The sequence below is a fragment of the Eublepharis macularius genome, chromosome 19 (genome assembly GCF_028583425.1).
Source record: "Eublepharis macularius isolate TG4126 chromosome 19, MPM_Emac_v1.0, whole genome shotgun sequence".
Taxonomy (NCBI): Eukaryota; Metazoa; Chordata; class Lepidosauria; order Squamata; family Eublepharidae; genus Eublepharis; species Eublepharis macularius.
Window position 1 is genome coordinate 6,771,837 of NC_072808.1, and position 15,066 is coordinate 6,786,902.

Here is a 15,066-nt window from a genome sequence, read left to right on the forward strand (position 1 = left end):
GTCTTCCTGGTGCGATTTTGCATTAGAACTGCAGTTCTCGTGCCAGGAAGACGCTGTCATTCCGGGAGCTTGGCGCAATGTTCCATGGCTGGTAAGCAGTGTGAAAACGGCCAATATTTGTCTTTGTCTTTGCGAATAAGGAACTAGGAACTGCAAATAAGGAACTGGGAACTGGGAACCAACTTCAGCCACATTTAGAAGAAGCATTCTATACATCACTGTTAAAGAGTGCTAGTGCTACACACCAGATGTGAATATTCTTTGTATGTGACACTCAGTTTAGCCACATTGATGCCCAGTTAGCTAAGGAGCCCTGAGCATAGTGGTCGAACAAAAGCTTGCTTATGTAACAAGACTCCAGGCTCCGTCCCTGGTATCTTTCGTTAAAAAGATCTCCAGCCTCTGGCTTAGGCCGTGGAAGGCGGTCGCTACTAATAGGCCCAGTGGACTGACTCAGTCAAAGAGAATTTCACATGCCATGAACTTTCATGCGCCTTTCTTCCTCTGCCGCTCTCTGAAATGGTAAATCCAGGCCTGTGCCTGGGTTAAAAAATAAGGTTCAACTGCAAGTCAGCGCTTGTCGGGGCAGGATGTCCTTGAGCCCTGGCTGGGCTTTGGAGGGCGCCTCTTGATCCGGAGGCCCCTTGATTATTATTCTGAAAGCAACTCCAGAGAGCCAAGAGACGGGGCCAGGGGAGCACAGGGGAAGAAGCCAACTCAGCTTTATCTCCTCCAGATTTTTCTTTCTCCCTCTCCTGGGCTTCCCTCCCCTTCCCGTCCTTCCCTTTTTCCAACGTTGTACACGAAGATGAAATTACCAGGTTAGAATGAATAGAAACAGCTTGTGTGTGGGTGGGTGGGTGGAGGGAATACAACAAAGCGGGGGAGATTTACGGGGGGAATCTCTCAGGATGCCAGCGCTAGAGAGAAAAACATCCTTGCTCTCCTGCAATGTTGGCGCAGGCGACTCTACGGAGCCAAGGGGCTGAGGTGGAGGGGGGGCAAGGAGGCCAGGAATGTGTCTTTGTCCTGGTTAATTTATGGGCTGCTTGGATTAGATTTCAGCAGGAGGTGTGGAGAGCATGCAAGAGTATGTGGGTGAGAATGTGTGCGCATGGGAGAAGAGGTACAAGTTGGGTGTGTGCCTGTGTTTGCGTCTGAATACGTGTCTGTGGGAAGGAATCTCCTCTTCACGTGTGCTAGGCTTTCTTTCCCTGCCTCTTGTTTTTAAAAGAAAAACAGTTGCCGTATGAATTTCTAACAAAGATAGCATCCCAAACAGCTGTACAGAACCAGTAGTTAATTTCTAAAGAGGTAGGGAGATAGTAAAGAGCCCAGTAGCACCTTTAAGACTAAACAACTTTATTGTAGCATAAGCTTTCGAGAATCACAGCTCTCTTCGTCAGATGCAAGAGCTGTGGTTCTCTAAAGCTTATGCTACAATAAATTTGGTTAAAGGTGCTACTGGACTCTTTAATATTCTGCTACTACAGACTGACACAGTTAACTCCTCTGGATCTAAAGAGACAGGGAGACATTTCAGTGGCAGTTAGCCGTGATAGCTAAATTAAACACCCATGTGTAGAGGAAGTATACTTCTAAATAACAGTCGATGGGGACAAATAATTCCAGATGTTTAGGGGAAGACAGTCCTTAATAAAGGAAGGGAATGCTCTCTGCACGTGCCCAGAGACCATCCCCCTTTCTATTTGCATTTCAGCACTGATCGTTGGCAGGTTTCTCTGCTGCAGCCTTTCGGTATGGATTCTCTACCAGCTCTCTATGTGCTGTCTACCAGCTGACTGAGTGCCAAACGACAAGTGATGAATGACACAGGTTGGACACTTGTCAGCTTCCCTCAAGTTTTGATGGGAAATGTAGGCAGCTTGGCAGAATGTTGGACATGTGACAGTTGAAAAGTCTGTTGAACAGCAGTTGGAGAGCCAAGCTGCAAGACCAGGACACCTACATTTCCCATCAAAACTTGGGGGAAGCTGACAAGTGTCCAACTAGTATCAGGCATCACTTGTAGTTTGGCTCTGAATAGCAAAGCTCCCAGCTCATCCTAGGAAGACAGATCACAGCTGGGTGCCCTTGGCTTAGCCACAAACACAGTCCTATGTCTCTGAGTTTAGCAACTTCTTCCTGTGGCCACATAGGGAACAGACCACCCCCTTCCTTCTGAGTTCATTGAGTCTGTTACAGGGGAAAGCGTGGGGAGGAGAAAATAGTTGCAAAGAATTATGGGAAATGCTGTATGTATTGTGTGGGAAATTCCGGGAGATTTGCGTGCAGTGCCTAGAGAGGACAAACTTTGTAGAGGGGCGAGAACTTATCAGGGACGTCATGCCGTACAGTCCACCCTCCACAGCTGTCATTTCCTCCAGGGGAACTGATCTCCGTAGTCTGGAAAGCAGTTGTAGTTCTGAGACAACTCTAGGCTCTACCTGGAGGTTGCTAACTCTAGTTGTAGGTAACAGGCACAAATCCTGTGGTAGACTCAGGCTTACTGGGCCTTGAACTGCAATGCACCCAGCTCATCAAAGAAGAAGCCTGGTAAACAATAGCCTATCTGTCTTTCAAGAAAATTTCACTGTTCATTACTAATCTTATCATTGGCAAACCCCTTGATAAGCTTCTGAAGAATTCCAGGCTTCCAGGCATACAGTTTGAAGACTATATTATGAAAATATTTTGCTACTAATAGTATACCATTGGTGATAATTATCCTAGTATCAGGACAACACTAGTACCAGCAGCCACTGCTGTTGCACCCGCAGCCATACATAAATAATATGATAAGTGGATGATAAATAACCCATCCCCCAAAACACAACAGCCCACAAAGAAAAATAAATAAATACAATACAATAAAATACAATACAATAATAAAAAAGCAACATGCTTGAGAGCCCAATCAATTCTGCTGGAGCAAATTGACCCCCGAAAGGGCTGGTGAACGGTGCCCACTAGATTTAGTTAGTGTTTAGAGTCTCAGATGAATAGCGGCCGCGGCCAGAAAGCCTACCATAAAAGCAGGATTACTTTGATAGAGTATTGATTTTCCTCCATGTGCCCATAAACCAGCTGCACATTGGATGTCGGGCAGAAGGGGGAATATCTATATATATAAAACTAATTCGGAGATCAGAGCCCTGGGCAGCAGCATAGCTCTCCCCGCGTTGCCCAGCCAAAGAGTTCATCTGGGAGAGACAAGAGGATGATGGGAAACCAGACTTGATGTAAGGGGGGTGGGTGGGAAGTGTTGTACGGAAGGTGGTCATCTTCAAAGTTAAGCCAGGGCCTTCAGGTCTCATCCGACACGCTGAAAAGGACAATGGAGAGACCAACATGTGTTGCATGTGCTCCTATGGGGAGGCGATGATGGGCATGATGTATACCTGTGTCCAGGGGTCATTTTGTAGAAAAAGAGCTGGAGGAACTCATTAGCATAACTCATTAGCATAACGCATTTGCATATGTCAGGCCCCTTGGTATCACTGGAAGTGTGTCATTAACATAACTGATTTGCATATGCCACACACCCTGACATCACCTATCCAGGCTGTTTTGGACCCAATCCTGGCCATTCAGGGCCGACATTGGGCCCCAAATGGCAAAAAGGGGCTGAAAATGGCAGAAAAGGGGCCCAAAATGGTCAGGATCAGGCCACTGCTGAGCAGGAGAGTGATCCACCACCCATCAGAGGCCCGATCTGGGCCGTTTCGGCCCCAATCCAGGCCGAAATGGGCCCAAAATGGCCGAGAGTCAGGTGGGTGGGGCCCCCTGACATGTGACCTCTTTGAGGAACTGGTGACACTGGCAAAGGATCTTTTACAGACAATGGCAGTGTCATTTCAACTAACCCTGGTTACTACTGCGCAGGAGAAGAAGGCTACGGTAAACCAAATCTTACCTTGAAAACCCTATGATGAGACAATTCAAAATGAAAAAAAGATACAGTGCTTGAAGACAGGCCCCCCAGGTTGGATGACAATCAATTGGCTACTGGGGAAGAGCCGAGAACAAGTACGAATAGCGCTATTCTTAATGATGGGACTGGATTAAAGCCGAAAGGACATCCAGTTGTGGACGTGGATAGATGCAAAAGGAACGTCTGAAGCTGTGTGGGATAATAATAATGCTGACTTTATTCACTGCTCTAAGTAGTGCACTGATCTGTCCAGAAAGGTGGTATATCGAAGCACACGATGTTGTTGTTGTTGTTGTTGTTATGTTTTGGGCCAATCGGTGTAGTGTAAGATTCAGCACATGCAATGACACATCAGTTCTGGCAGTAGCACACCAACGTCACGGATCTGTTCTAGAATGCTATGCGGTTAGCTGGAGACCGCTCATGTGCATCAACCTCAGTTGACATTGCAACAGCTGTCATCATCTACCGGCTGCTACAGCTATTGTGATCAAGGCATTGCTGTCTGGAGAAACAGGGTCTAGTCGCCTTGCCTCCAAATTACTGGATCTTTCCTGCTTTGAGAGCCAGAGTGGTGCACCCATGAAGCTCACTGGTGATCGTGGGCCAGTCTCTCTTTCCCAGCCTAAGCCATGAAAGTATGGAAGACAAACCTGATATAACTTTGCATGTGGAAGGTCCTGAGGCCAATCTCCAGTTAAAGGCATCATGGGGCGAAGCTACAAGTGACGAATGACACTTGAACGGCAAGTGTATTTCTCCCTGTTCACATGTGCTCCACTCAATCCACTTGCTGTTCAAGTGTCATTCGTCACTTGTAGCTTGGCCCATGGTTAGTAAAAACCTTCACCTGAGGGCCAAGCTACACATGACGAATGACACTTGAACAGCAAGTGTATTTCTCCCTGTTCACTTGCCCTCCACTCAATCCACTTGCCGTTCAAGTGTCATTTGTCATGTGTAGCTTGGCCCTGAGATCTTGGAGGGTTGTGTTTTTTTAAGACTTGTGTTTTTTTTTTAAATGGCTTGTGATTTAGACTGTGTTTTTAAATTGTAAACCACCTTGAGCAGGACTCTGAAGAGATGGCATAAAAATATTCTAAATAAATAAAGCAAATAATACTAGTTTACATGGACCAGTCATATCACTCGGGTTCTTATGTGGAATCTGCTCATGTGCATGGTCATAGATCCAGAGGAGTTAGCCGTGTTAGTCTGTAGTTGCAAAATAGTAAAAAAACCAGTAGCTCCTTTCAGACTAATCAACTTTATTGTAGCATAAGCTTTCGAGAACCATAGCTCTCTTCGTCAGATGCTTAAGCTTTCAAGAACCACAGCTCTCTTTGTGATGTGCATGGAATCATAATGCCTTTTGGCTGACAAAAACATTGCAACTTTGAGTAAGTTATTATAATAGGCTTGCAAGTGTCCAGTAATGTGCTGATGTAAATGAGGACTCGCAGTAGGTTTTAGAAACCAATGAGGAGGACAAATTTAACAGAGCTCACAGCAGATCCTTCAATAGCTGAGTGAGGCCAGCATCTTCCTGGTTTCAGAACCTGCATGATAAACATTTGTACCAACAAATCAAACACTGATTCTGCTCTCAATCTTCCCCCTTTCCCCTCATAGAAAAGAGTCCAGTCGTACCTTTAAGACTAACCTACTTTACTGTAGCATAAGCTTTTGAGAACCACAGCTCTCTTTGTCAGCTGCAACTTTATTGTAGCATAAGCTTTCGAGAACCACAGTTCTCTTCGTCAGACCCCTTTCCCCTCATGCTTCACATGGGCCATCTGTGCAGAAATTCACAGAAGTCAAAAAATCATTCTAAGCTGTCCCCGGAATGGTTGGGAGGATACAAGGAGACTCTTTTCACATTACAGTCACTAGCCAATCAGTGCTGACCTTCACCAGTTTCTGTTGCAAGTGTGCAGAGCCGGTACTGCGGAGCCTGACTCTGGACAGCAACATTACATCGGGATTAAGTACGGCACAGAAGCTTCCAAATAGGCACCACAGTTGTAAAAATTTTACTTTTGTCTTCACTTTTAGTTTTCATGGATGCTAAGGCTGCCAAAGCCGCCAGTGGGGCAGGGGATAGGGTTGCCAGCCTCCAGGTAGTAGCTAGAGATCTCCTGGAATTACAACTGGTCTCCAGGACACAGAGAACAGTTCACCTGGAGAAAATGGCTACTTTGGGGGGTGGACTCTATGGATTATGCCATGCCAAAGTCCCTTCCCTCCCCAAACCCCACTTTCTCCAGGTTTCTCCAGGTTTCACTCCCTGGATCTCCAGGAATTTCCCAACTTGGAGCTGGCAACCCGAGCAGGGGTCCCCTGTCCCGAGCTCTTTTTCCCCACTGCCACTCCATGTGGCAGCAAGGGGGAAATAAATAAAGGCAGGTATACTGCAATGGGAAAGACCTGGAAATGACAATGGGTAGCAGTACAAAGCACGAGAAATTCTGTAACAATGCCATTACCAGAATCACTGGAAACTCTATGGCAAAACCGTCTCACAGTAAGGAGAATTTCAAACATATTTTCAATACTTACCTGTGGGGGATTCCATTCTCCTTTAGTAATTGCAAGAAGAGATCCAGTTTTATTGCCCCTTTGCCCAATTAATGCTGATTCTAGAGGAATGATCTTCTCTGGGGTTGCCAACCTCCTGACAGGAGAGCCTTGCGTGTATGGGAAAGGTGCAAACGGTAACACAGACAATAAAAAAATTAAATGAACTGAAAATAAATGGGACAAGGGCCTCGAAATCATTTCCTTTTTCTTTAGTTTTAAAAGAATTTTATTTAAAAGGAAAAAAAATAGTAAAGTAAGTGCATAGTATAAGGTTAAGCAAATTCTAAATTAGCCATTAAATTGAAACTTACACAATCTTATACAAACAATAAGTATATAAACAGTACAGTTATAATAGTTTTGGGAGTAAAACAAGCAATCTGTTTAAGCTTTTTTGACCTGATAAACAAAACATTGCAAATTTGACTTCCCTAAGCCTAGATACCTAACATTTCTACTCAGTAGAAACATTTTCTACTCAGTAGTAGTAGCGAGGGATTTGAGAATGGCAGGCTTACAGTTCTGAGTGGATGAGCCATTGATGTGATCTGCCCCCCCCCCCCCGCCGCATGGGCATGCACACACACACACACATATTTGTGGGGCTTAATGTGCTAATCTCAGATGGATTTATAAACGGCCAGTGAAAGTGCAGGAAAATATTATCATATTGGTGAGACATTGTTGGCTGCTATATTGAGAGTTGGCACCCATTCTTGCTTTGAAAGGGATGCTGGAAAAAAAAAATCTTGAAGCTCACGTAAGGAGAAGCTCAACGGATGATTTGAAGGCTTGGAAAAGCCAGACGGCGGGTTGGGCCAAAGGATCGCAATCCTTTCAACTTGTCAAAGGGGGTGACATGATTGCGCTGGGTAATTTACCTTTATGGCGAGAATGTCTTGGGTGCCAAAGCCCCCATATCTCCTAGAACCTGGAGTTTAAAGTTGGACAGACGGAGATTACAAAGAAGGCTCATGTCTCTAGCTAGGGGTTGATTAAACATCCGTTCAGGTTGCCTAGAGAGAAAGTGGATTTTCCAATTCCGTCATAAGAATGGAGACAGAATTGAGCCAGTTCACATGCCCGAATCACAGTGAAGTTGAAACATTAACAGTAATCCCAGCGGATTCTTCATGCGCTGTGTAGCTTACAATTTATCTTGCATATGTACATATCTTACACACAGGGCTCATTTTGAGGGGGAATGCACACGAATGCAGTTCCGGCAATTCCCCAAAGAGGTCACATGGCAGGTGGCCCCGCCCACCTGATTTTCGGCCATTTTGGGCCTGTTTTGGCCTGGATTGGGGCCGAAACAGCCTGGATCGGGCCTCTGCCGGGTGGTGGATCACTCTCCTGCTCAGCAGCGGCCTGATCCTGACCATTTTGGGCCCCTTTTGAGCCATTTTCAGCCCCTTTTTGCCATTTTGGCCCCATTTCAGCCCTGAATGGCCAGGATTGGGTCCAAAACAGCCAGGATAGGTGATGCCAGGGGGTGTGGCATGCACAAATCAGTTATGCTAATGACACACTTCCAGTGATGTTAAGGGGTGTGGCATATGCTAATGAGGTATGCTAATGAGTTCCTCCAGCTCTTTTTCTACGAAATGACCGCTGCTTACACAGATGCAGCTTTTAGTGGGAGGGTTTTAGGCTGGGAGGCTGAGGAAGACTCTGGTTCAAATCTGGCTTCTTGCATGAATTTACAAAGTAGCTGTAAGCAAACCACAGACTCATCCCACTCCATCAGCAAAGCAAAGATAGCAATTCTGAATTAACTTTCAAGGTTGTCCTAAGGATTACTGAGAAAATGTGTGCAAATGTGTGAAAATGTGTGCAAAGTGCTTTGATCATCTGAAGTACTAGCTGCGTAAGTATTACTAGATGTAAATACAAATTAACCAATAGGTTAATTGGTTAATAGGTGCCAGTGATACTTCTGCAATCACATGACACATGTTATAAAATGCAAGGGAGGTACAGTTGGGCAAGAACGAAGCACAACAAAATATCATAGTGGAATAGGGTTGCCAGCCTCCAGTTGGTAGCTGGAGAGCTCCTGAAATTACAACTGATCTCCAGGCCACAGAGATCAGTTCCCATGGAGAAAATGGCTGCATTGGAGGATGGATTCTATGGCATTATACCCTGCTGAAATCTCTCCCCTCCCCAAACCCTGCCCTCTCCATACTCCATACTCCATACTCCACCCCACAAATCTCCAGGAATTTCCCAACTTGGAGCTGGCAACCCTATGGAATAATGGGCAAAAATGATATTTCAGGTAAATTCATGCAGGTTTCCTGGTGTTTCCAACAGGGAGAAGGCATGTTTGATTTCCCTGTGGCTGCTGTGGGTACCAATACGGCACAGTGGCAATGATATTTCTGCCCCAGTCTCTCAGCCATATCCATTCCCCCTTCCCTTGTCCGAGCTTTCTCACTCACGCAGCAACCATCCAGGCTTTACTTTCCCAAAATTTTGCAGCAAAGCAAGTTTAGCAAAGAACGGAGAAAAGCTAGAGAAGCCTCAGGAAGTACACAAATGCACCACAATGCTGTGGGAAAGCAAGAAAAAAAACACAGTTTGCAACAGCAGGGCAAATAACCTGTGCAGAAAGGGCCCCTGGAGCTGCTCATTTATTAAGCAATTGTTTTCAATCAAAAGGGTTATCTCTTCTCCAAAATTTTGCATCCATTTTAGCATTCGAGTTTTAACTTGTTCTGCTTCTGTGTCATATTGAAGTAGAAGTTTGTAGATTTGGCCCAAGACATGATTCTTTTTCTGCGTGTTAATCTTTTCAAAATCAATAAGATCCCTCAGTTGGCCAGTTTGTTTTATTATTGACCATTCCTATTCACAGGGTCCATATTGGCTGGGCATCAGTCCCACGGCTGACGTTAAATAGTCTTGCAAATTGCTGCTAGTTGTTTTTGCAAGAAAACAGTCCCGTAATTAGATCCAGAGGAGTTAGCCGTGTTAGTCTGTAGTAGCAAAATCAAAAAGAGTCCAGTAGCACCTTTAAGACTAACCAATTTTATTGTAGCATAAGCTTTCGAGAATCACAGCTCTCTTCGTCAGATGCATCTGACGAAGAGAACTGTGATTCTCGAAAGCTTGTTCTCTTTGTCAGATGCATCTGACGAAGAGAACTGTGATTCTCGAAAGCTTGTTCTGTTTGTCAGATGCATCTGACGAAGAGAACTGTGATTCTCGAAAGCTTATGCTACAATAAAATTGGTTAGTCTTAAAGGTGCTAATGGACTCTTTTTGATTTTAGTCCCGTAATTGTATCCGTTGCACATTTCCCTTGATTCCGAAACAGCTGATACAAGAGCTTAATATCCCAGCGCTGGGGCGAAAAAGCATTCACTTGTGCAGGATTGGGCCTCCTACTCACAGCCAAGAAGGCTTCAGTTCTTATCTGAGATGACTCCTAAATGTCACTCTTTCCCCCCATGACATTGTGGGTTCCTTAGATATCTGTTATCCTTATCTGCTTGGCAACATTTGCTGTGCCTGTTTAATATCTTTCGACCCGAGTGCATCCCATTCCCGGGCTCTGAAAACTGGGCCCAGAAGGGGCACGGTTGCTTCGACCCCAGCCATCAAGAAGCCCTCAGGGTCCCTGTCTCTTTAAGAGCAGCCCATGGTAGGAAGGTGCTGATGTAAGAAGATTAAAGAGTCACCCTGATGGGGATGGATGTTAATGGAAGTGTCTCACTAAGTGGCTGGCGCTCAGCACAGCCCAGAGGGCAGCGACACGGTGAATCCGTCATCATAACAGCCTTGCCAGGCGGTTCGTAAATCACCCTCCCTCCCGGCTGCAGGGAACCAGCCTCCCCACTAGATCAAGAATTGCCTCCCTGGATCCAGCTCTGCATCAGGCAGTCTGGAGAAAGAAGCAGAAAGAAGAGTGCAAATGCAGCAAGATGCAGGGCCGTGCAGCAGAGTTGCAAACTGCATCTTGAGGATGCCCTGGAGATTTGGGGGTGATGCATGGGGAAAGGGCTCAGCGGGGATGTGATGTCATAGAGGCCATATTCCTAAACTGCTATTTCCTGTGGGGGCTCTGTAGTCTGGAGGTCGGTTGTAAGTAACCCCAGGCCTTATTGTGAAGTCGACAACAGTGCCCCGCAGTTGAATCTCACCCGCCCATCACTACTGTCCTTTGTATTTTTTTTTTGGCCGTTTTTGGGTTTTAGCTGAAAAGAAAAAGACAATAGACAGCACATAGAGAAACATAAAAAGACATACAAACGTAACAAACATAAAAACAGTGGCACAGAGTGGTAAGCTGCAGTACTGCAGCCCGAGCTCTGCATCACGACGTTTTCTTGGCAGACTTTTTACAGAGTGGTTTGCCATTACCTTCCGCAGTCGTCTACACTTTACCCCCAGGAGACTGGGTACTCATTTTACTGACCTCGGAAGGATGGGTGAGTCCACCTTGAGCCGGCTATCTGAACCCGCCTTCTGCCAGGATCGAACTCAAGTTGTGTGAGCAGAGCTTGGGCTGCAGTACAGCAGCTTACCACTCTGCGCCACGGGACTCCTCTAGGTGTTTGGCAGCACCCGGGGCAGACTACCCCCCTGCCTCCCCGTTGATCCAACCCTGGCTTGTATGGTGGCAATGAGAGATAAGAATTGGAGGTGTGTTGTGGGTGTTTTTTGCACACCTGAAATCTATTTAAAATACTGATATACTATTTTTCTGTCATACACTCCAAGTGGTTTTGGATGAAAGGATTATTCTATCCTCTTTTAACAAGGCGTGCTGCGCCAAGCTTGATAAGATCGGTCCAGGTAGATAAAAAGAGGTTGGTTGAACGCATCATCTTCTTTTGGCTGTGAGGGAGCAACTGCATCACACAGACCATTTATGTAGTAAGGTTACATCATCACCGAGACAGATTATGCAGTAAGCGGGTTGGTAATGAGTTGCCAAGGAGATGCAGGGGTGGGGGGTGAGAGGAGAGGCTGGCGTCACCGTACGTCAAAGCTGGTGACTTTCCCTTGCCTCTGCCGAACATGGCTTGCATTACCCGGCGACGCCTTCAGAGACAAAAAGAATTCATTCTGGACGGGGTGGCGGTGGACACCATTGGCAGTAGCTACACAAACATCCTCCCTAAACTGTGGTCTCCATTGCCTCCTTATAACGCTCAGCTGGATATCCATGCCGCCAGCTACTTCTCCTCTCCAGTGGTCAAGTCACTGTTGACAAAAACAGGACAGGTAAGGGCACCTGTTGGAAACCACCTGGGAGTGGATCACTGAAGAGACTCTAGTGGGATCTGCTTCTGCATCGTCCTGTAAGCCAGTTTCAGGAGGGTAGTTGTAGTCCGATAACATCTTAAAGACCGGCAAATTTTTCCTGTAAGCCAGTTGTTCCTGGAACATTGTTCTTGGCAGTCTGGGGGCTGCCTTAGGGCCAAGCTACAAGTGACGAATGACACTTGCCTGGCAAGTGAACAGACTCACGTGTATTCCTCCCTGTTGCGCTCCACTTGATCAAGTGGAGTGCAAGTGAAGGGCAAGTAAACGGGAAGGAATACACGTGAGTCTGTTCACTTGCCAGGCAAGTGTCATTCATCACTTGTAGCTTGGCTCTCAGAGTGCTCATAGGGTGGCCAACTCTGGGTTGGGATATTCCTGGAGATTTGAGGGTGGAGACTGGAAATAGCAAGGTTTTTCAAAATTTAGCAAGAATCCAATACAGACTTCAAGAAACGCTGGAACAGAACATAAGCAATTCTAGGGCTGACATTAGACGCACAAGTAGTTCATAGGAGCACATATCTAAGACAGCAGGTAGTACATAAGGCAACATAGTGGTGAAGTCTACGGTCCTTAACTCATTAGCGAAACATCTCAGAGCCCCTCCCTACAATACAAAAGCCTTTTGAATAATTTGGTTTTGCATCGTTTGTGGAAAGCCAGGAGAGTGGGGGCTCTCTTGACCTCCTCAGGCAGGCCGTTCCACAGGGTGGGGGCCACCACAGGGAAAGCCTGTGTATGGGCTGCTGTTGATTTCACCCATGTGCAGGGTGGCACATGGGCGAAATAGTTTTTGTGGATCCACATGGGGCAATAAAAACAGGGGAATACCCTCACTTTTGAAATTTTGAAATGGGGAAATGGCTGGGGGGGGCGGGAAATGGCGGTGCGGGGGGAAGAGGCAGAAACTTTCCCTTCCTCCATTGTGGTATTCTCAGATCTTTTGGGCTCTCCTTTTTTAAAAACAGCCATTCCCCACAACTGCTGTGTGACTGTTGGGAACCTGAGTAGGGTTTGGACAATCTGGACCCAACTGTTTCAAAACTGGCACACCTAGAGAAACCCTTAGGAAAGTGCTTGCTATTTCAAAAAAAAAATTTGGGCTCTGGCAAGTCTTAGATAGTCTCAATGCCAATCAACCATCCTTGGAGCCTGCAGAGAGCTGGTGTGTGCAGCAATGTCATAAAAGTCCTGGGCTCTTCGGTGGAGAAGACCCATTAATCCATTCATCCTGCCACTCTAGAAGGTGTGAACCCATTTCTGTACTCTTCCCTTGAATACGAGGCACCCCCTGCCCTTTTTAGAATGTTGATACCACAGCTGCCCTTTATGATCTCACAGTAAACAAAGATCCAGAGGACTTAGCCGTGTTAGTCTGTAGTAGCAAAATAGTAAAGATTCCAGTAGCACCTTTAAGACTAACCAACTTTACTGTAGCGTGAGCTTTGGAGAACCACAGTTCTCTTCGTCAGATGCATCTGACGAAGAGAGTTGTGGTTCTCGAAAGCTCACGCTACAGTAAAGTTGGTTAGTCTTAAAGGTGCTACTGGAATCTTTACAATAAACAAAATCTGCTACATCGAACCTATTATCTGTGAAACATGGAAAAATGTGTATCCCACTGACAAATACATAAAAAAAACACATCTAACAAACTTCGAATGGAGTTCCAGACAGTACAGGACTGCAGCTGTGATACTGGACGAGACCACTAAGACTCTTCTGTTTTTTTCTCCCCCCCCTCCTTTTGGTGGTTACAGACCCGTGGAGGGACCTCTGGGAATGGCTGGATAGTGGATTATTTCCATATTTACGGGCCAGGTCAGAGGTACTTAAACCGGAGAAACTGGGCAGGAGCAGGTGAGAAGCGCTGGACCAGTCCTTGGCATGGGTTTCCCTTCACTTGGTGGTGTTGCTGTCTTAAGAGTTGTCCTCTTCTGTGTAGGTCATTCTTTGCAGCAAGTGGCTGGTCACCATTTGTACTTGTCGGACGCACATCCTATTAGAGGGTTCAACGGGCGCTACGGCTACCGTCGGAACACCCCTGATCTCCGCACACGTTCCTCTTGTTTCGGAGAAGTCACTTGCCTCCCCCTCTACTAAAGAACAGGAAATGGTGTCTTTTCCTGGCCAGACTAAGAATCTGGAATTTTTCCAAAAGCAAATAATAAACATTTTTTTAATTGTTCATACATGTGTCGTTTGTTGCTGTTGGGGGAAATACAACACCGGCACAGTTACACATTAGAGTGAACGTGGATGTTCTCAAGTGGGATGAAAATGGTTTGCATGTTCAGTTCTGAAGGACGTCTTGTCAAGGCATAGAACGAACGTCCAACGCACTCGTTCCCAATCATACATCCTTTCATTGTCTTATCTTCCCACAGGCAGCCCATAGCAAATTTTCCAGGCCTGTATTCAGCGAGTCCTCTCTGTCTCTTTTCTCTCCCATTCCATTGCCCCAGTAAGTACACAGTTGGTACTAGTGTGCCAGCATATAGGGTTGCCATCTCCAGCTCGGGAGATTTGGGGGTGGAGCAGAGCAAAATGCCATACAGCCCACGTTCCAAAGCTGCCATTTTCTCTAGGGGGACTGATGTATATAGTCTGGAGATTAGCTGTAATTCTAGGAGATCTCCAGGCCTCTCCTAGACCATCTTTGAGTGCACTGAGACTATGCACATAAGAATTGCATTGTGATGTTATGATAATTGTTTTTGAAGGTGAAATTATTAATTGGCCCCTGAGGAAGTTGTATTCCAATGAAACAAGCCTAAAGATCTCAGCCGGCCACTTGTTGAGATGGGGATCCTTTTTGGGGTCCCTTTCCTCGAGTTTTCTTGGCTCCACCCTGCAAGAAAGCAAAACAAAAGAAAGCATCAATTGTTGTGGAAACTACGTTGGTACACTTACCTGGATATCACTGTCTGATTGGTTGGATCCTTTGGGGTCCCCCTCCTAGAGTCTGCTCGGCTCCACCTACAAGAAAGCATAAAGAGAAAGCTTAAATTCTTGTGGAAACAACGTCGGTAAACTTTCTTGGATACAACCACCAAAGTTTATTGATTCGTAAATTTTTTTTTGGAAGTGGCACTAGGGGACTTGAACATATGGTCCACTTTAAATGTTAGAGGACTTGAATATAGGGTCTACCTTAAATGTTTTGATAAATGTTTTGACAAATGGTTGTCTATAATTTTTCTACTCAGATTGGATACATTGTATATGAATCTTGCTTGAAACTGATGCTGTTGATAACGTGTGTTCTGGTT

The 15,066-nt window shown here is 45.8% G+C and overlaps 1 protein-coding gene across 2 annotated transcripts; it reads left to right on the forward strand.

Moving 5' to 3' along the window:
* Positions 1-784: 784 nt before the first annotated feature.
* C19H17orf98 (chromosome 19 C17orf98 homolog) lies at positions 785-13,897 on the forward strand. Of its 2 annotated transcripts, XM_055003228.1 has the most exons (3): positions 11,546-11,752; positions 13,555-13,654; positions 13,740-13,897. In XM_055003228.1, the coding sequence occupies exons 1-3, from the start codon at positions 11,546-11,548 to the stop codon at positions 13,895-13,897; spliced, it is 465 nt and encodes a 154-aa protein (XP_054859203.1). The 2 variants fall into 2 exon arrangements, 1 of the variants encoding a protein (XP_054859203.1); XR_008598672.1 differs by lacking the exons at positions 11,546-11,752; positions 13,740-13,897 and adding an exon at positions 785-821 and having other exon boundaries at positions 13,555-13,640.
* The last annotated feature ends 1,169 nt before the right edge of the window (positions 13,898-15,066 follow it).